The sequence below is a fragment of the Tenrec ecaudatus genome, chromosome 1, assembly GCF_050624435.1.
Source record: "Tenrec ecaudatus isolate mTenEca1 chromosome 1, mTenEca1.hap1, whole genome shotgun sequence".
In the NCBI taxonomy this organism is placed as follows: domain Eukaryota; kingdom Metazoa; phylum Chordata; class Mammalia; order Afrosoricida; family Tenrecidae; genus Tenrec; species Tenrec ecaudatus.
The window spans coordinates 224,813,985-224,828,269 of NC_134530.1; the positions used below are offsets into that span (position 1 = coordinate 224,813,985).

The 14,285-nt window shown below is 52.4% G+C and overlaps 1 protein-coding gene across 3 annotated transcripts in view; it reads left to right on the top strand.

The window, feature by feature from the left end:
* The window catches only part of RASSF5 (Ras association domain family member 5), an 88,041-nt gene that overhangs the window by 44,274 nt on the left and 29,482 nt on the right, over positions 1 to 14,285 (top strand). The window contains exon 1 of one of the 3 annotated variants that reach the window (XM_075529553.1): positions 11,751 to 12,322. The exons of the other annotated variants lie outside the window; for them this stretch is intronic. Coding sequence (XP_075385668.1) covers positions 12,203 to 12,322 — 120 coding nt within the window. The 5' untranslated portion in view covers positions 11,751 to 12,202. Of the gene's footprint in view, positions 1 to 11,750; positions 12,323 to 14,285 lie in introns of those variants that run through there. 3 annotated transcript variants of the gene reach the window in all.

The window sequence follows — 14,285 nt, forward strand, 5'->3', positions numbered from 1 at the left end:
TGGCCGCTTGTTTACCTTCAAGCCTTTAAGACCCCAGACGCTATATCTTTTGATAGCTGGGCACCATCAGCTTTCTTTGCCACATTTGGTTGTTCACCCTCTTTGTCTGCAATGGTTGTGTCAGGAAGGTGAGCATCATAGAATGCCAATTTAATAGAACAAAGTGTTCTTGTATTGAGGGAGTACACGAGTGGACGCCCAATGTCCTTCTGCTACCTTAATACTAAACCTATAAATATATGCACATAGATCGATTTCCCCATCCTCCTATATAAATATATTTGCATATGTACATGCCTTTATCTAGACCTCTATAAATGCCCTTTGCCTCCCAGCTCTTTCCTCTATTTCCTTTGACTTTCCTCCTGTCCCACTATCATGCTCAGTCCCCACTTGGGTTTCAGCAATTCCTCTTGGTTACCTTACTCTAGATCATGCCCTACCAGACCTCCCACGCCCTCCTCACCACCGATTTGGATCACTTGTTATTCCCTTGTTTCTGGGTTTGTTAACACCACTACCTTCCCCCCCCCCCCCCCGCCCACCTCCCCCTCTCCTATGCCCCCCGGAACTGTCGGTCCCGTTGTTTTCTCCTCCAAATTTTTAATCCAGTCTATCTTATTAGACCTGTGGAGATAATAGCATGCACAAAAATAAGACAGAGCAAAACCAAGCAACAATATACAACAAAACAAAAACAACAAACCAATGACAAAAAAAAAAAAAAAGCAACACAAGAAAGAAGTAGTTAGTTCAAGGATTGTTTGTTGGCCTTTAGGAGTGTTTTCCAGTCCAGTCTGTTGGGGCACCAAGCCCTGGCCCCAAAGTCCACCTTCAGCATTCCCTGGGGACCTCGCCGCTCCGTTCTCTTGCTGTTCTGTTGCACCCCCTTAGTGCTTTGCCTTGGTGTAGCGGGATCAGATCGGGTGCAATTCCCTCACTGTGTCTCTGGTGTTATCCCCTGTAGGGCTATGGATTAGTGAGGGACGTCATGTCTCACAGTGGGGCCGGCCATGTGGTCCTCTCTGTGGACTGGCTGCTCTAATCGGGAACATGGTCCTCAAGGCCTTGTGGGCCAGGATGTGCTCCACTCTCTCCTCCTCCCCCTTCATCTGCTCCCGTGTGCTCCCATCAGATATGTGCCTCTCCCAGAGCTGCAGATTCAATGCTGTCCTTTAAAATAAATTCTTCTCGGGGGAGGGGCAGGTGTCCACTTAGTAGCTGGGATTGGGGCTGGCCCCCCATGGTTCGGCTTAAAAGTTTGACCCTTGGTTGATTTACTGGTTGCTTTAGCATTCATCACGTAAATCTTTTATTTTATCGTATTCACAGATATGTGAGACTTTTACCACCGTCAGTTTCAGATCATTTTCATCATCTCACAAAGAAACCTTATACCCTCAGTCCTTCCCTCCCACCCTGACCCCACCACCACCACTCCGACCCCACCCAGGCCTAAGCAACCAATATTCTACTTTCTTTCTCCGTGGATTCCACCTCCTATCCCCCCGGACGTTCACGTCGGTGGAAGCAGTCAGTGTGTCTTTCATGGGTGAGATAGCATAATGTTTCCAAGGTCCGTTCATGTGGCAGCACGTCATTCCCTCCTATGGCTTAATGATATTCATTGAAGGAACCCTGGGTGCATGGTTGGTTGAGTGTTGGATTGCTAACGACTCTGAGGTTGGTGGTTCAAACCCACAGCCACTCCACAGAGGAAGACGAGGCTGTCAAGATTCACCATCTCCCAAACCTATAGGTGCGGTTCTACTCTGTCCTCCTGGGTTGCTGCACACTGGGCCGGACTTGATGGCAGGTGGTACGTTTTCATTGTCTGCAGATACATTTTGTCCCTGGATTGCCCTCGGGGTTGTTTCTCGCCATTGTTAACAATGCTGTATGCCGGTTGCTGATACATAGTTGCATGTCTTTCCGGAGTGGAATTGTTGTGCCCTAGGTAACGTGGGCTTTATCCTTTGAGGAACTGCCCCACTGTTTCGTGGGGCGGCTGCACCAATTTCCATTCCCAACAGTCGTGGATGAGAGTCCGATTTCTCCTGTTTGTCATTTTGATTGTAGCCGTCTTTGTGGATGTGGTAGTTACATATTATCTAATCTGGTGTCACTTTGAGAGGATTATGAGTGAAGGGGTGGAGTCTGGCATGTCAATCAAGATATAACCAATGAGGCCTCTGTGTGGTCATGGCCTTCTGAGAATTCTGGGAATTCCTGGATTTCCTCCTTGGAGACGGGAGCAACATTCTCTGTCTCTGATCACTCCCGTGGAGAGGCTCTACTGACAAGACACATGGCGCTACACTGATGGACCCTGTGCCCTGGGAGCTGGAGAAGCCACGTGGAGTCCCCTGCCAGCGCTGAGATGCTTACAACGCCACCGGATCCAAAGACTTTCTACCTAATGGCCTGCGATCTTCCTGTATTCAACGTCATTGCATGTGTTTCATGAGTCAGAAGAGGACTTTATAGATTGGTATCACACATATGGGCTAACCTTGGACTTGGGGCTTGGACTGGACTGGACTGGGCTGGGATGCTTTCTTTACCCTTGAGATACAGCTCTCTCTTATACACATGAGTTTCTATGGATCTGTTTCTCCAGTCTACCCAGACTAACACCGTGAGTATGGTGTAGTGTGGTAGCTTACTATAGTTTTGATTTGCATTTCCCTGATGACTAATAATGTGAAGTATATATCTTCAACTTACTAAAGTCTACACACACACACACACACACACACACACACACACACACACACAGACCAAGAGCAACCCTGCAGGACAGAGTAGAACTGTCTCATCCGGTTTCTGACATTATAAATGTTTATAGAAGCAGACTGCCTCATCCCCCTCCCCCACCTGAATGACAAGTGGGCTCAACCCAACACTTAGTCCACAGTGACCCCGCTGGGCTCTAATAATCTACCTATCAAGTGACAGTGTACCAATGTGTGTATCATATAAGAGCCATATGGTGGTATACCATATATACTCATGTATACGCTAAGTTATCAGCATATTTTTTGTGCAGTTTTGTACTAAAATTAAGAGCCTCCGCTGATATCTGGGTTGGCTCATACTACAGTCTATGGGGTACTTCCCTTCACACCCCACCCCTCCCTGCACCCCCAGGTCCTGTGTGTTATTTTTGCCCTGCATCTATCTTACTTTTACATGCGGTATAGACCATGCATTCTATTGTTAACCGTTTTCCAAATAAGAAATAAGAAAAATAAATGATATATTTACCTATGTCGGCATTTCTGGTGCTGTTCATTCTTTCGGATAGAATCTGGTTTCCAACCGAATGTTTCCTTGTTTAAAGGTTCGCTCTGACTTTTATTGTGCTGTGGGCCTGGCTGGTGACTGAGCTCTTTCAACTTGTAGATGCCCATGAAAGTCTGTAGTTCGCCTATATTTTGAAAGGATTATCACCTAGTCGAGAGTTCTAGGGTAACAGTAGCTTCTTTCATGAGTTGTTCCACTGTCCTCTTGCTTCCATTGTTTCCAGAAATAAATATGCTGTTGTTTTTGCCTTTGCGCCTCTGTACAAAGTGTGTCTTTCCTCTCTAACTGCACAGAGATGTTGTCTTTGTCCGCGTCTCTCGAAATGTTTCCTTATGATGCACACGTTTCTGGGGGCTGCTTTCCTGCTTGGTGGATTGGGGCCTTGATCGTTTCGTTACATTTGAAAAAACCCGGTCATTATTTCTTCAAACACTTCTTCACATTACCCCACCAGGCCCTCTTCTTTTCAAATGACATGTCCATTAGACCACTTGGACTTGCCCCACAATTTACTGTTCTGTTCATGTTTTAAATACTCTTTTCTTTCTGTATCTCATTTCAAAGAGTTTCTATTGCTGCCTTCGAGTTTCACTGGTCTTTTCTCCTAAAATGTTCATCGCTGTAGTATACGCCTGGGCTCATACATTGTAGATTTTATCTCTCAAGGTTTTACTTGGAACTTTTTCATTTCTCCCATGTATCTACTTAACTTTGCATATGTAAATAATACACGGATACTGGATCTTTAAATGCCTGTGCTAGTTTTAAGATCTGTATCAGTCTTGAGTTTGTTTTAATCGATTATTTATTCTTTGTTTTTCTGTTTCTTTTTATGTCCAGTAGTTTTTGATGAGATGCCAGGCATTGTTAATTTTATCTTGCTGAAGGCTTTTGTGTTCCTATAAATACTCTTGAGTTTTGTTCTGGGGGCTCTGTTAAGCTACTTGGAAATAATTTGGTTATTTTGGGTTTGCTTTTACGATTTGTTATAGAGGACTAGAATGGGGCTTAATCTATGACTAATCCGTTCCCACTCCCAAGGTGAAAGCCTCCGTGGACTAGCTCCAGCACCTTGTGAATCTTGGGTGTCCTATTCTGGCTGTGGGAATAGGCACTCCTGGCCCCATGGGAAGATAAGGCACTGTTACCTCTAGTCCTTGTAGGTGGTGGTCTCCCCAGCCTTGGTGGTTACCTCCTGACCACCAGGGCATCCTCTGCAGCTCTGTCCTCTCAAGTCCTCTGTCCTGTGGACTCTGGCCAAGGGTCTCATTTGCATCTCCTCCACTCAGGGAGTTCGCCAGGCTTTAGGTTGGTTCCCCCCTCTCTACACCACAGCCTGGAAAACCTCAAGGCAGTAAACTGTGAGCATCACAGGGGTTAGCTCATTTCTTCCCTGTATCTTGGGGACCACTGTCCTTTGTTTTTCAAAAATACTGAAGATTTTGAAATACATCGGTTCATGGGTTTTGTTCTTTCTTTCTTTTTTTTTTCTTGGTTATTTTAATCTATAGGGTAAATCTAGGTCCTGCTACTTCTTCTTAGCCCAAAGCAGAAGTACCCCAGGAACTCTGCTGAATAACGGAGGCGTGTTACTTCATCTGCACCTCATCCTGATCTGTTGGATGAGGTAAATGGCTTACCTCATGTCGTTCCCTCTCCCTCCATTGGGCACGGTTGTGCCCAGTAAGTCCTTGCTTTCATTTGATCATGAACTTGGACTTTTGGAGTTTGGCTTCCCAGGGCTCTCAGTTAACTGGCTTTGTGGCCCTGGGCAAGGGCTTAATATCTCTCGGCAATAGAAGGGAGAGCCCTGTGTGGCGGTTTTGCTACTGCTGAAAACCCATGTGGAGCGTAAACCATCAATGTGTGCCCAGAACCGAGTGTGACCGGACTAGCATTCGTCCCCTGCCTTGCAGTGGTTCCGCATAGACTCATTTCCCCCAGTGTAGCTGCACATTTGAAACATCACTGTGCCAACAGTCTTAAAGTACCGCAAACTCTTTCCATGGTGGGGCTGCTGTGTTCTCCCCTGTGTAAGAGTCAAGCCCACCCAGAGCGGTCGCTGACCCTTAAGGCTGCAAACAGCCCCTTTCTAATTTGGAGGTGGAGAAGAAGCCCAACATCTTAGAGTGAGTCAGGCAGCCCCAACTGTAAAACCAGAGCTATGACACATGATCCAGCAGTGTACTGAGAGCACGTGTACTGAGAGCACGTCTGAGAGCACGGTGTACTGAGAGCACGTCTCTGGTCCTCCAGCCACGCGAAGTCGGAGATACTAGTAACCTCCAGTTTGCATAGCATGAAGGCCAAGAAAGGCAGAGACTGGGGACGCCCCTGGCAGGGGTAGGGTCTCTGCTGGTGTGCGTGCTACGTCCTGGGCTGCTAATCAAAACGTCCATGGTTTGAACCCACTACCTGCCCTGTGGAAGAAAGGCAAACAAACAAACACTGCCATCACATTGATGCGGACTCCGATGGGACAGGGTAGAGCTGCCCTTGAGTTTCTGAAACAGTAACTCTGTGCAAGAGTAGAAAGCCCATCTTTCTCCCTCAGAGCAGTTGGTGGTTTCGAACTGCTGACCTTGGGGTGAACAGCCCATCTCGTAACCCACTACACCACCATGGGAGAGAAGACTTTGCATTGCAATCCGCTCCTGTAAAGAGGATAGCTTAGGAAAACCCTTCAGGGCAGTCGTACTCCGTCCTCTAGGGCTGCTGAGAGGTAGAACTGACACGGGCAGCACACAGCTGTAGCAACAGTGGAAGGGGCAGGCGGACAGGCGGGTAGCCTGGGGAGGCAGAGTCCACCAGACTAGTCCTACCAGTCTGTATTTCCTTAGCTTCCAAGTCTCAAATTTGGCCCAGATTTCTATTCTGACCCCTTCACCTAATAAAGGACTACCTGCCTCTCCCAGGAGATCCAAGAGCTAGCCCGACCAGCGCCAGCCTCGTGCCAAAGGAAGGAGCTGGTCCAGGCTCCTCCTTTCACCTGACTGGCTTTGTCTGGGGCAGCCCACTCCAAGGCTCCTTCACGAGGCCAAGCTGGCAGCGGGGAGTCCACTAGACAACCCACTCCTCACAGCAGCCTCCCCAAGGCCTGGCTGTCTGAGCAGCGTAGTCCAAGCTAGCCTGCATGAGCTCAGTTCTGACGGGACTGAGAGGCAAGGATTCCCAACAAGGAGGCCCAAGATCTGCCTCTGGGTGTAGAGGGGGGCTTAGTCTCCTGCAGACATCTCCCTGTGCTCCCCTAGTCCCGTCTGTACCCTAGAAACACAGGCAGCCTGGCCTGCCCTCTGGGTAGACCATGTCGGTCCTGAGGATCCAAGGTAGCAGTGAAGCCCCACTTCCTGTGTATAGATGACCAAGGGCAGGTGTTTTTAAGGTCTCCCACTGTTGATCACACTACCTTGGCCACTGGAGGCGTTGCCTAAAGGGGGACGTGGTTGTTCAGAAAAGTCTCTGGTCGCACTCCAGACAGGCAGCACCTCTGAGCCTGACTTGGATCCTGATTTGAGCCTGTCAGGGCCTCTGCCTCGTGGAGGACTATACCAGGGGGATTTAACGTGGGCTACACTCTCATTTTCAGCATCAGGGCCCTCTTGAAGGTGTGGACCTTACAGCCAAGCACAACAAGGGCGGTTTGAGCTACCCTCACCCAGAAAGTGAATCTTGGAGCCTAACCTCAAGGGTGCGCAGCAGCTGATCTGCACCAACAGGAAGTCTTTTTAGAGGAACTGAGCCCCTGCCCTGTACGCAGCAAGAGCTGCTGTACACAGTGCCCTCTGGGGATGGGGCACCTGGGGAAGGGTGTCTCTGAGTCATGGGGAGCGGGTTGGGTGGGGGTGTGTGCTAGGACACAGTGGAGGACCCAGGAGAATTTTCCCAGGCGAATTTTCCCAGGCAGAGAAAGCAAAAGAGCAAAAGTTTAGGAGGACAGAGTGGCTTCCAGGGACCCAACCGGAGTGTACGTGGCTGCTCTGGGGGAGTGCTCAGCCCTGGCTGGGAGGGGTGTGGTGTGTGGGCTGACACGGGCTGTGGAGGGCCTGGAAGGAGCCCCTGGGGAGTCATTGGAGGATCGATGGCAGATGTCACAGGAAAGGGTCAGACTTAAGTGTTCTGAGTTTGAACGTTGAGTCTATCATAAACTTGCTCTGAGATCTCGGAGCCAAAATTTCAAACTAAACCCATTGTCCAAGCATCGATTGAGAGTGGGCTGTGATTAGTAGTTACAGAAACAGCTGTACCTCTCCAAGTTAGTTGCAACTCATAGCGACCCCATGTGACAAAGTAGACCGCCCCATAAGGTTCTCTTGCTGGTGCTCGTTAGGGAAGCAGATTGGCAGGACTTTCTCCCAGGGATCCACAAGGTGGGTTCAGACTCTCCACCTTTGGGTTCACAGTTAAGCACTTAATCATTATACCAGCAGGGCTCCTTGCGTCTGCACCCCTGCACCCTTCATATGGACAGATGAGGGGACCTGGTGCATCAGTCAGGGATCTCTAGAGAAGCAGATGGAAGGACAGAAGGAAGGAAGGAAGAAAAAAGAATGGAAGGATGAATAGATGGATGGACGGGTGGACGGAAGGAAGGAAGGACAGGTATATAGATACAGATATATCCATATCTGGGGAGAGATTTTAGGAAATTGGCTCACTAGACTGCGGAGGTGCAATGGAGCTGGAAATGCTGGCAGTCTGGCTGCGATGCAGTCTTGAGGCAGAGTCCCTCAGTCTCTGCACTAAGGCCGTCTTCACCCTATTGGGGGAGGCCCACCCCATTGTCCAAGGGAAGGCCCTTTACTCCGGGCTCACTGGTTTAAAGAATAATAATGCAGTATCTTTGGAGCAAAATCTAGGCTAGTAACCCTTCTCCCTGAGATCCAAAATTTCTCAGGAAACCAGTTCAAGCTGGCACTATGGCTGAGCCTGGAACACCAGCTACGGGCTTCTCGCCTTGTATCACAGCTTGTCTCGAACAGGCTGATCCACAAGGTGGGTCTGGCCACATACCAGGATCGTGTCTGAGACGGGAAGCAAGCTTAGAACAGCCCTGCTCATCATCTGACTTTGAGAGAGGAAAGTCGCCCAGACCTGTCTCAGTGGGGCTGCCCCAACCCCAGCAGATGCCCTGGATTTAAGGCCCCACCTTGCTGCCTGTAGGCCCCGCCTTCTCAGGGGCCCAGGGGAAAAGGAGCCAGTTCCCATCTACTATGGCTTGACTTGTGTTCTCCAAAAAGACAGGTTGAAATTCTACCCCCTACACCTATGAAGGTGATACTGTTCGGAAGCCGGGTCTTTGCAGGTGTTATCAGGTTAACATGATGTCGTCCTGGAGCAGGGTGGGTCCTATGGGTGAAGCCCTCATAAACGAGGAGAAGAGACACAGGGGCAGAGAAAAGACAGCCATGTAGAGATGCCTCTACAAGCCCAGAGATGCCACGGATGACTGGAAACCACCAGAAGCTAGGCGAGATGCAGGAAGCCATTTCTCACTCCGCACCCTCATGAGGAATCCATGGACTTCTAGCCTCAGAGCTGTGAGACAGTCCACGCATGTCCTTGTAAGCCACTCGTCCTGGTGTTTGGTTACAGCAGATCCAGGAAGCAAAGACACCATCCTTCCGTACCCAACCCCCCAGCCAAAACAATAAAGGCTTCAGAGGCTCCTACTCAGGCTCTCCCCTGTCCTCTCCCCACTTCAGCAGGCTGTGCTTTGAATGCTATTGACTATTCCCAGGGAAGAGGTTCAGACTGGGCCATTATGCCTCCCTCGGGAGCCCTGGGGGCTTCAGGTTGGATCGTTACTCCTGGAGGGTAGCCAGCGTGCAGTATTTTGTGATGTTTGCATATTTCTTCTACTCTCATCTTCGAGAAGCTGCCTGCGAGGTATCTGTTTCACTGACTTCTTAGCTCTGGCTTCCTGTTGTGGATGCGTTGGGGGTGGGGTGGGGAGTGGGCTAGGGAAAGAGACACAACAAGCCGTCAGGAGGTAGGGGCTCTGATGGAACAAGTTACTTCCCTCCGTTTCTGCACCCCTAAGATGGGGGTAATACGCGCTCTCCAGCTTTATAGCGGCGTGGCCGAAGGGAGGTCCCGGATATTGAGCAGCTTTGAAAGTCCTATTCAGATATCAGGTTTTCATAATATTTGGAATGGCATGGGGTATCACCCTAACAGAACACTGTGTGCCCTAATCCGGCATCTGCTGGGTAGCTCCCTAGGAGGGACTCCCGCCGACTGACAGAGTGCGGGGCTGCTTTGACATGGGCTCTGAAAAGTTTGCTACAAGCACATTCTGGTCATGTACTCTCATGCTGCTTCACAAAGGTCCCTGCATGGCCCCAAGGACACAGCGTGGCCACATAGCCTCCAGGGCTGGCGTTTTCTTCTTCTTAAATATGGGTTCCCACTGAGAAGCCAGTGTGTCTCTTGGCTGGCTGGACCAAGCAGGTAGGCTGCTAGCCGTGCTCCCTCTCTGCAGCGTGCATCATTCTGGAATAGACCCTGGGGGTTCTGGTGAGGCCAGTGCCAGCTTCCTTTGCCTGAACCCCCATCTCCCGGGGGAAACCCCCACCCTCTAAAACCAACAGCTCACCTCTCAAAGGCCCATTCTCTCAGAGCAAGAGCCTTCTTTCTCCCTCATTAGTGTGTGTGCGTGTGTGTGTGTGTGTGTGTGTGTGTGTAGGGGGGCACCCCCCCAACATGGATACCCCATAGGTCACCACAGCCACACCTCTCTGTCTCCCTCCACCTACCAACTTCCTGCCCGAAGAGGAGGTACCACCTGGTATTGACCGTTCTCTTGAGGGAGGGCAGCCAGCTATCTCGGGTTTGTGCCTGCCAGACACTTAAAGTGCTTCTGGGAAAAGGACTGTGTGTGGGAGGAAGGAGCCAAATTGAGCTGCAGTTTAAAACCCTCCTGGAGTTGGCTGATGGGAGGGAGAGAGAGCATTCTTCATAAAAACTTAACATGGAATTGGCAGCTTAGTGTCTGAGAGCCAAGGCCAGCCCTTCACTCAGCTTTTGCTTCCTTGAGTGGGGATTGTTTCAGAATTACAGACAGCCACTCTGGTCACCCCTTCATAATCCAGGGCCCCCAGGGCCCCCAAGCCATCAGACAATCTTAGGGGCATAGTGCTTCAAGCCGCGCTGGCCTTTGAAGGTGGTCTCCTGGCCCTGGGTCTCCAGGCAACAAGTATTTAAAGATGGTGGAGCACCCACCCAAATAGCCCGAACATCTCCGTCTTGAGTAACACAGTCCCTCGAGTCAAACATCTGAGTTTGAGCCCTACCCAGCAGGCTCATGTCCTACTTCATCCATGAAGTGGGCATCAGCGCCTCTCTCTCAGAACTATGGAGAAAATGAGAGTGTCTATAAACCATGTGGCACACAGCGTCGTTGGCCAGGCAGTAGGCATGGTGCTGTCCTTCGTTGGCCTCCAGTTCACCTGACTCACGGCAGTCCCACGGGACAGGTAGAACTGCCCTGCGATGGGGCTTTCTAGCCTGTCATTTTAATTGGATCAGAATTTTTCCCCCTTCCTTGACACTGAAAGGTAGATTTGAACCGTCAACCTTCTGGGTTAAGCAGCCCGTACAAACCGTGTGTAGGCCCGCGCCACACAGGGGTCAGTCTTCATAGCTATTATTATAGTCAGTGTGGCCTGAGAGGCTGGGAGTGGGGTTACCCTACTGACTGGGAAGAATTCAGCCCCGGACCAAGAAGGCAGCCCTCCCTCCAGGGGCATGGGAAATGTAGACGACCTGTTCCTGGTGTGACCAGGTCAGGTCCGGAGGTCTTGATCCGGAGTGACAGGATGTGGCAGAGACTCCTCTTGGCCTGACTGCCAGGAGAAAGCACAAATAAATGGGGTTGGTGCCTGCAGTGTCTGGAAGGCCAAGTGCTGTAGCTGGTTTACCCCGCTGCCTTAACTTTGCATATGATTTGCATGCGTTGGTGTGTGTGTTGGGGGCGCTGGAGAGAGACAGGGACCCTGCCGTTTCTTCTGGCCTTTCCTAGGGAAAATATTACTGCTGCCCCAGGCAGGCCAGGTATCGCTTTTCTTCTCCTCTGGTTACTTCTTCCGGTCGAGTGGGCGGGGTGGCCAGGGGAGAGGGGAGGAGGAAGGCTGGGTCAACCTTGTAGCCCTTGGCTGACCTGAGTCACCAGGGGGGTGGGGTGGGGATGGGCATGAGAAGGGGCTGTTTGCAGAAGGATGGAGCAAGAGATGAGGAAACGACCAAGGGAGGGAGAAGAGGGTCCCCTCCCCCAGACCCAACTCCCTGGTCCCTAACGTGGCCCTTGGCACCCTCTGCGCTCCGGTCTGAGTTGGTGGCACTCAGCCCTGTGAGGGAGGGGAGGTGGGGAGGGGGCGTGCAGGCCCGGGGCAGGGGGAGGAGGGGGAGGGGCATAGTGACAGCTTTGAGGAACCTTGCGAGAGGAAGTGGCTTCTAAAGTCCACCGTGAGCGAGCAAGCGAGCGCGCTCAGAGCGAGCGGCCGCGCCAGGGGCAGGAAAGGCGCGGGGCGGCGGGGGAGGTGTCGCGCTGGCTCTGCGCGCCCCGCGGAGGGAGGGAGCCGCGCGCAGGAGATGAAACCGCAGATGCCGAGCGAGCCGGAGGGAGAGGCGCGCAAACCGGGCGCCCTGGCCGACTCTGGGCTCTGCAGCAGGGCGGGCAGGGGGACCGATCCCGCCGCCACCGCCGCCGCCGCCCGCGGGGAAGAGACTCTGCCCGGTGCCTTGACCTGCTAGCTCCCGGTCCCGGCCCAGCTGGGGGGCGGGCAGCAGCACCGGAGGACCGGTCCCCAGCTTCAGGTGCCCACTCCCCTGCGGGACCCCAGCCAGAGCCCGCTCTCCGGAGCTCGCCGCCCCCCAGGGGCCGGGGGCTCCGGGCCGGATGACGGTGGACAGCAGCATGAGCAGTGGGTACTGCAGCCTGGAGGAGGAACTAGAGGATTGCTTCTTCACTGCCAAGACCACCTTTTTCAGGAGCGTGCAGAGCAAACGCCCCCCAAAGGTACCGCTTGCGAGCCCCTGGGGAAGCTTTTCCTTGGGAGGGGTGCAGCCACTCCGTGGGCCAGAAAGGAAGCCCAGTGGCCGGCACCCAGGCCAAGCCACTTAGGCGGCCTATGGGGGTGGGCAGGTGCCCTGGGAAGCTCTTGAACTAGTTGATTGGGCCAAGTTGTTGGCCCTGGGGCCTCCGGAGGCCCACAGGCACTACCCTGGGCAGGCCCCTCCTCCCATTTCCTGCCCTGCACCTTTTCAAAATGGCTCTCAGATTGGGCGAGGGCACTTGGCCCTGCGATGTGGGAGCTCACCTGCCTGCTGCTCACATGTGCCTAGAGGGCTGACCAGGCACTATGTGCTGCCACCTCCTCCCCTCCCCCCAAATCTGAAGGGGTAGAAGTTCTAGATGCCAAAGTGGACAGCACCCAGGCCCCTCCGAAGCTTATCAACATTCAGAGGCTGCGGCTTCCGTATTCCTGTCCAGTGTTGAGTGGCCTGAAACCCATGAAAAACTTGGGCCAGCTACTTTGCAGAAGTCCAGGCTGGGTTTTAAGAAGCAGCTTCAAACTTCTCTCCTGGTCCGTGGTCACCTTCCTGCTTACTGCCATGGTGACTTCCTGGGCTGGTGGAAGCAACCCACAGCAGAGGACACGTGCAAGAGGGCTGCATCCCCCAGAGCAGTTGGCTCCCTGGCCTCGTCCTCCGCCACGGCCATCTTTCACTTTTCTTGATGAGAATCGTGGCAGACCTGTCCATCCTTCCTTCCTTTTCTCCTTCTTCTTCTTCCCTCCCTCCATCCCATCTTTCTGTCTTTCATTGTTTAGATGAGAGGTCGCTAAGCCGCATAAGGCCCCTGGTCTTGAAAAGGGACTGTTTATAGACACAGTGAGCTCTTTAATCTCACAGGTGTATGTGGGCTCATCACTTATTTAACAGGCATTCCCCACCCCCTACTAGAATGAACCCCAAATGTCCCCAGGCCTGATGCTGCGGCCTCCTTGGTTAGCAGTGTACCCTCTCCTGGTGGCCCAGCCTGGTGTTGGGGGCTGACAGGCAAATGCACTGGACTTCCTCGTTGAGAATGGATGACTGGGGACCAAGGGGGAGGCGTCTGTGTTTGTGTTTTAAGGAATTTACTAAAATGGGGACCGTGGAGCCAGCACCTGTTTTCTGAGATTCCTCCTCATGAGGGTGGGGGGCAGGTTTGTGCTGGACGGCCTTGGGCAGGGGAACAGGTTGCCCCTGGGTGTGGGCAGAGCTTGGGCAGAAAAAAACGGGAGACCACAGAAAGGAAGGGTCTCTCTCCTGGGATTCTCATTGTTTATACCCCCTCTCCCCCCCACCCCCACCCCCCACACGCTGTCTGGGCTCTTTAGACAGTGGCTCTCAACCTCGTTGGCACACTGGAGTCAGCTAGGAAACTTTAGAAACTACGGGTACCGGAGCCCACCTCCGAGAGCCCGTGATGTAGTAGTCTGGGGTGCAGCTCAGACGTCAGGCTCCTGAGCCATCACCCAGCCTGCTGCTCTAGAGAGGTCGGCTGCGGCCTGGGAAGGAAATGGCTTGTTGTTCAGAGCTGAGCTGCTGTCCCCGCCTCGTGCTGCCAGCCGGGCTGGGCGCCCTGGGTCTCAGAAGGTGGGCTCTTTCCATGTGGAGGAGGGGATGCCACAGCTGGGTTTCTCCTGTTGACAGAGGAAGAAGTAGCTCTTGTGTATTTTTGGAGAGATGTAGAAATGTCCTACCAGCAAACACCCTGGGGGAGAGGGAAGTGGGGGTGACTTACTCCTTGGCCACCCCACAACCTCTTTCTGTCTTCATACCCCCCCTCCCAGGCTCCCTTCCTAGCATTGCCCCAGCAGAATGTTCTTGGAAGAATTCCATTCTTTTTGATCCGCCCTTTTCACAAATGTTTTGGAGCCCCTTATACTTCTTGGGTTTGTTTGACAACGGAAATGCCTTGCCTTTTCTTCGTC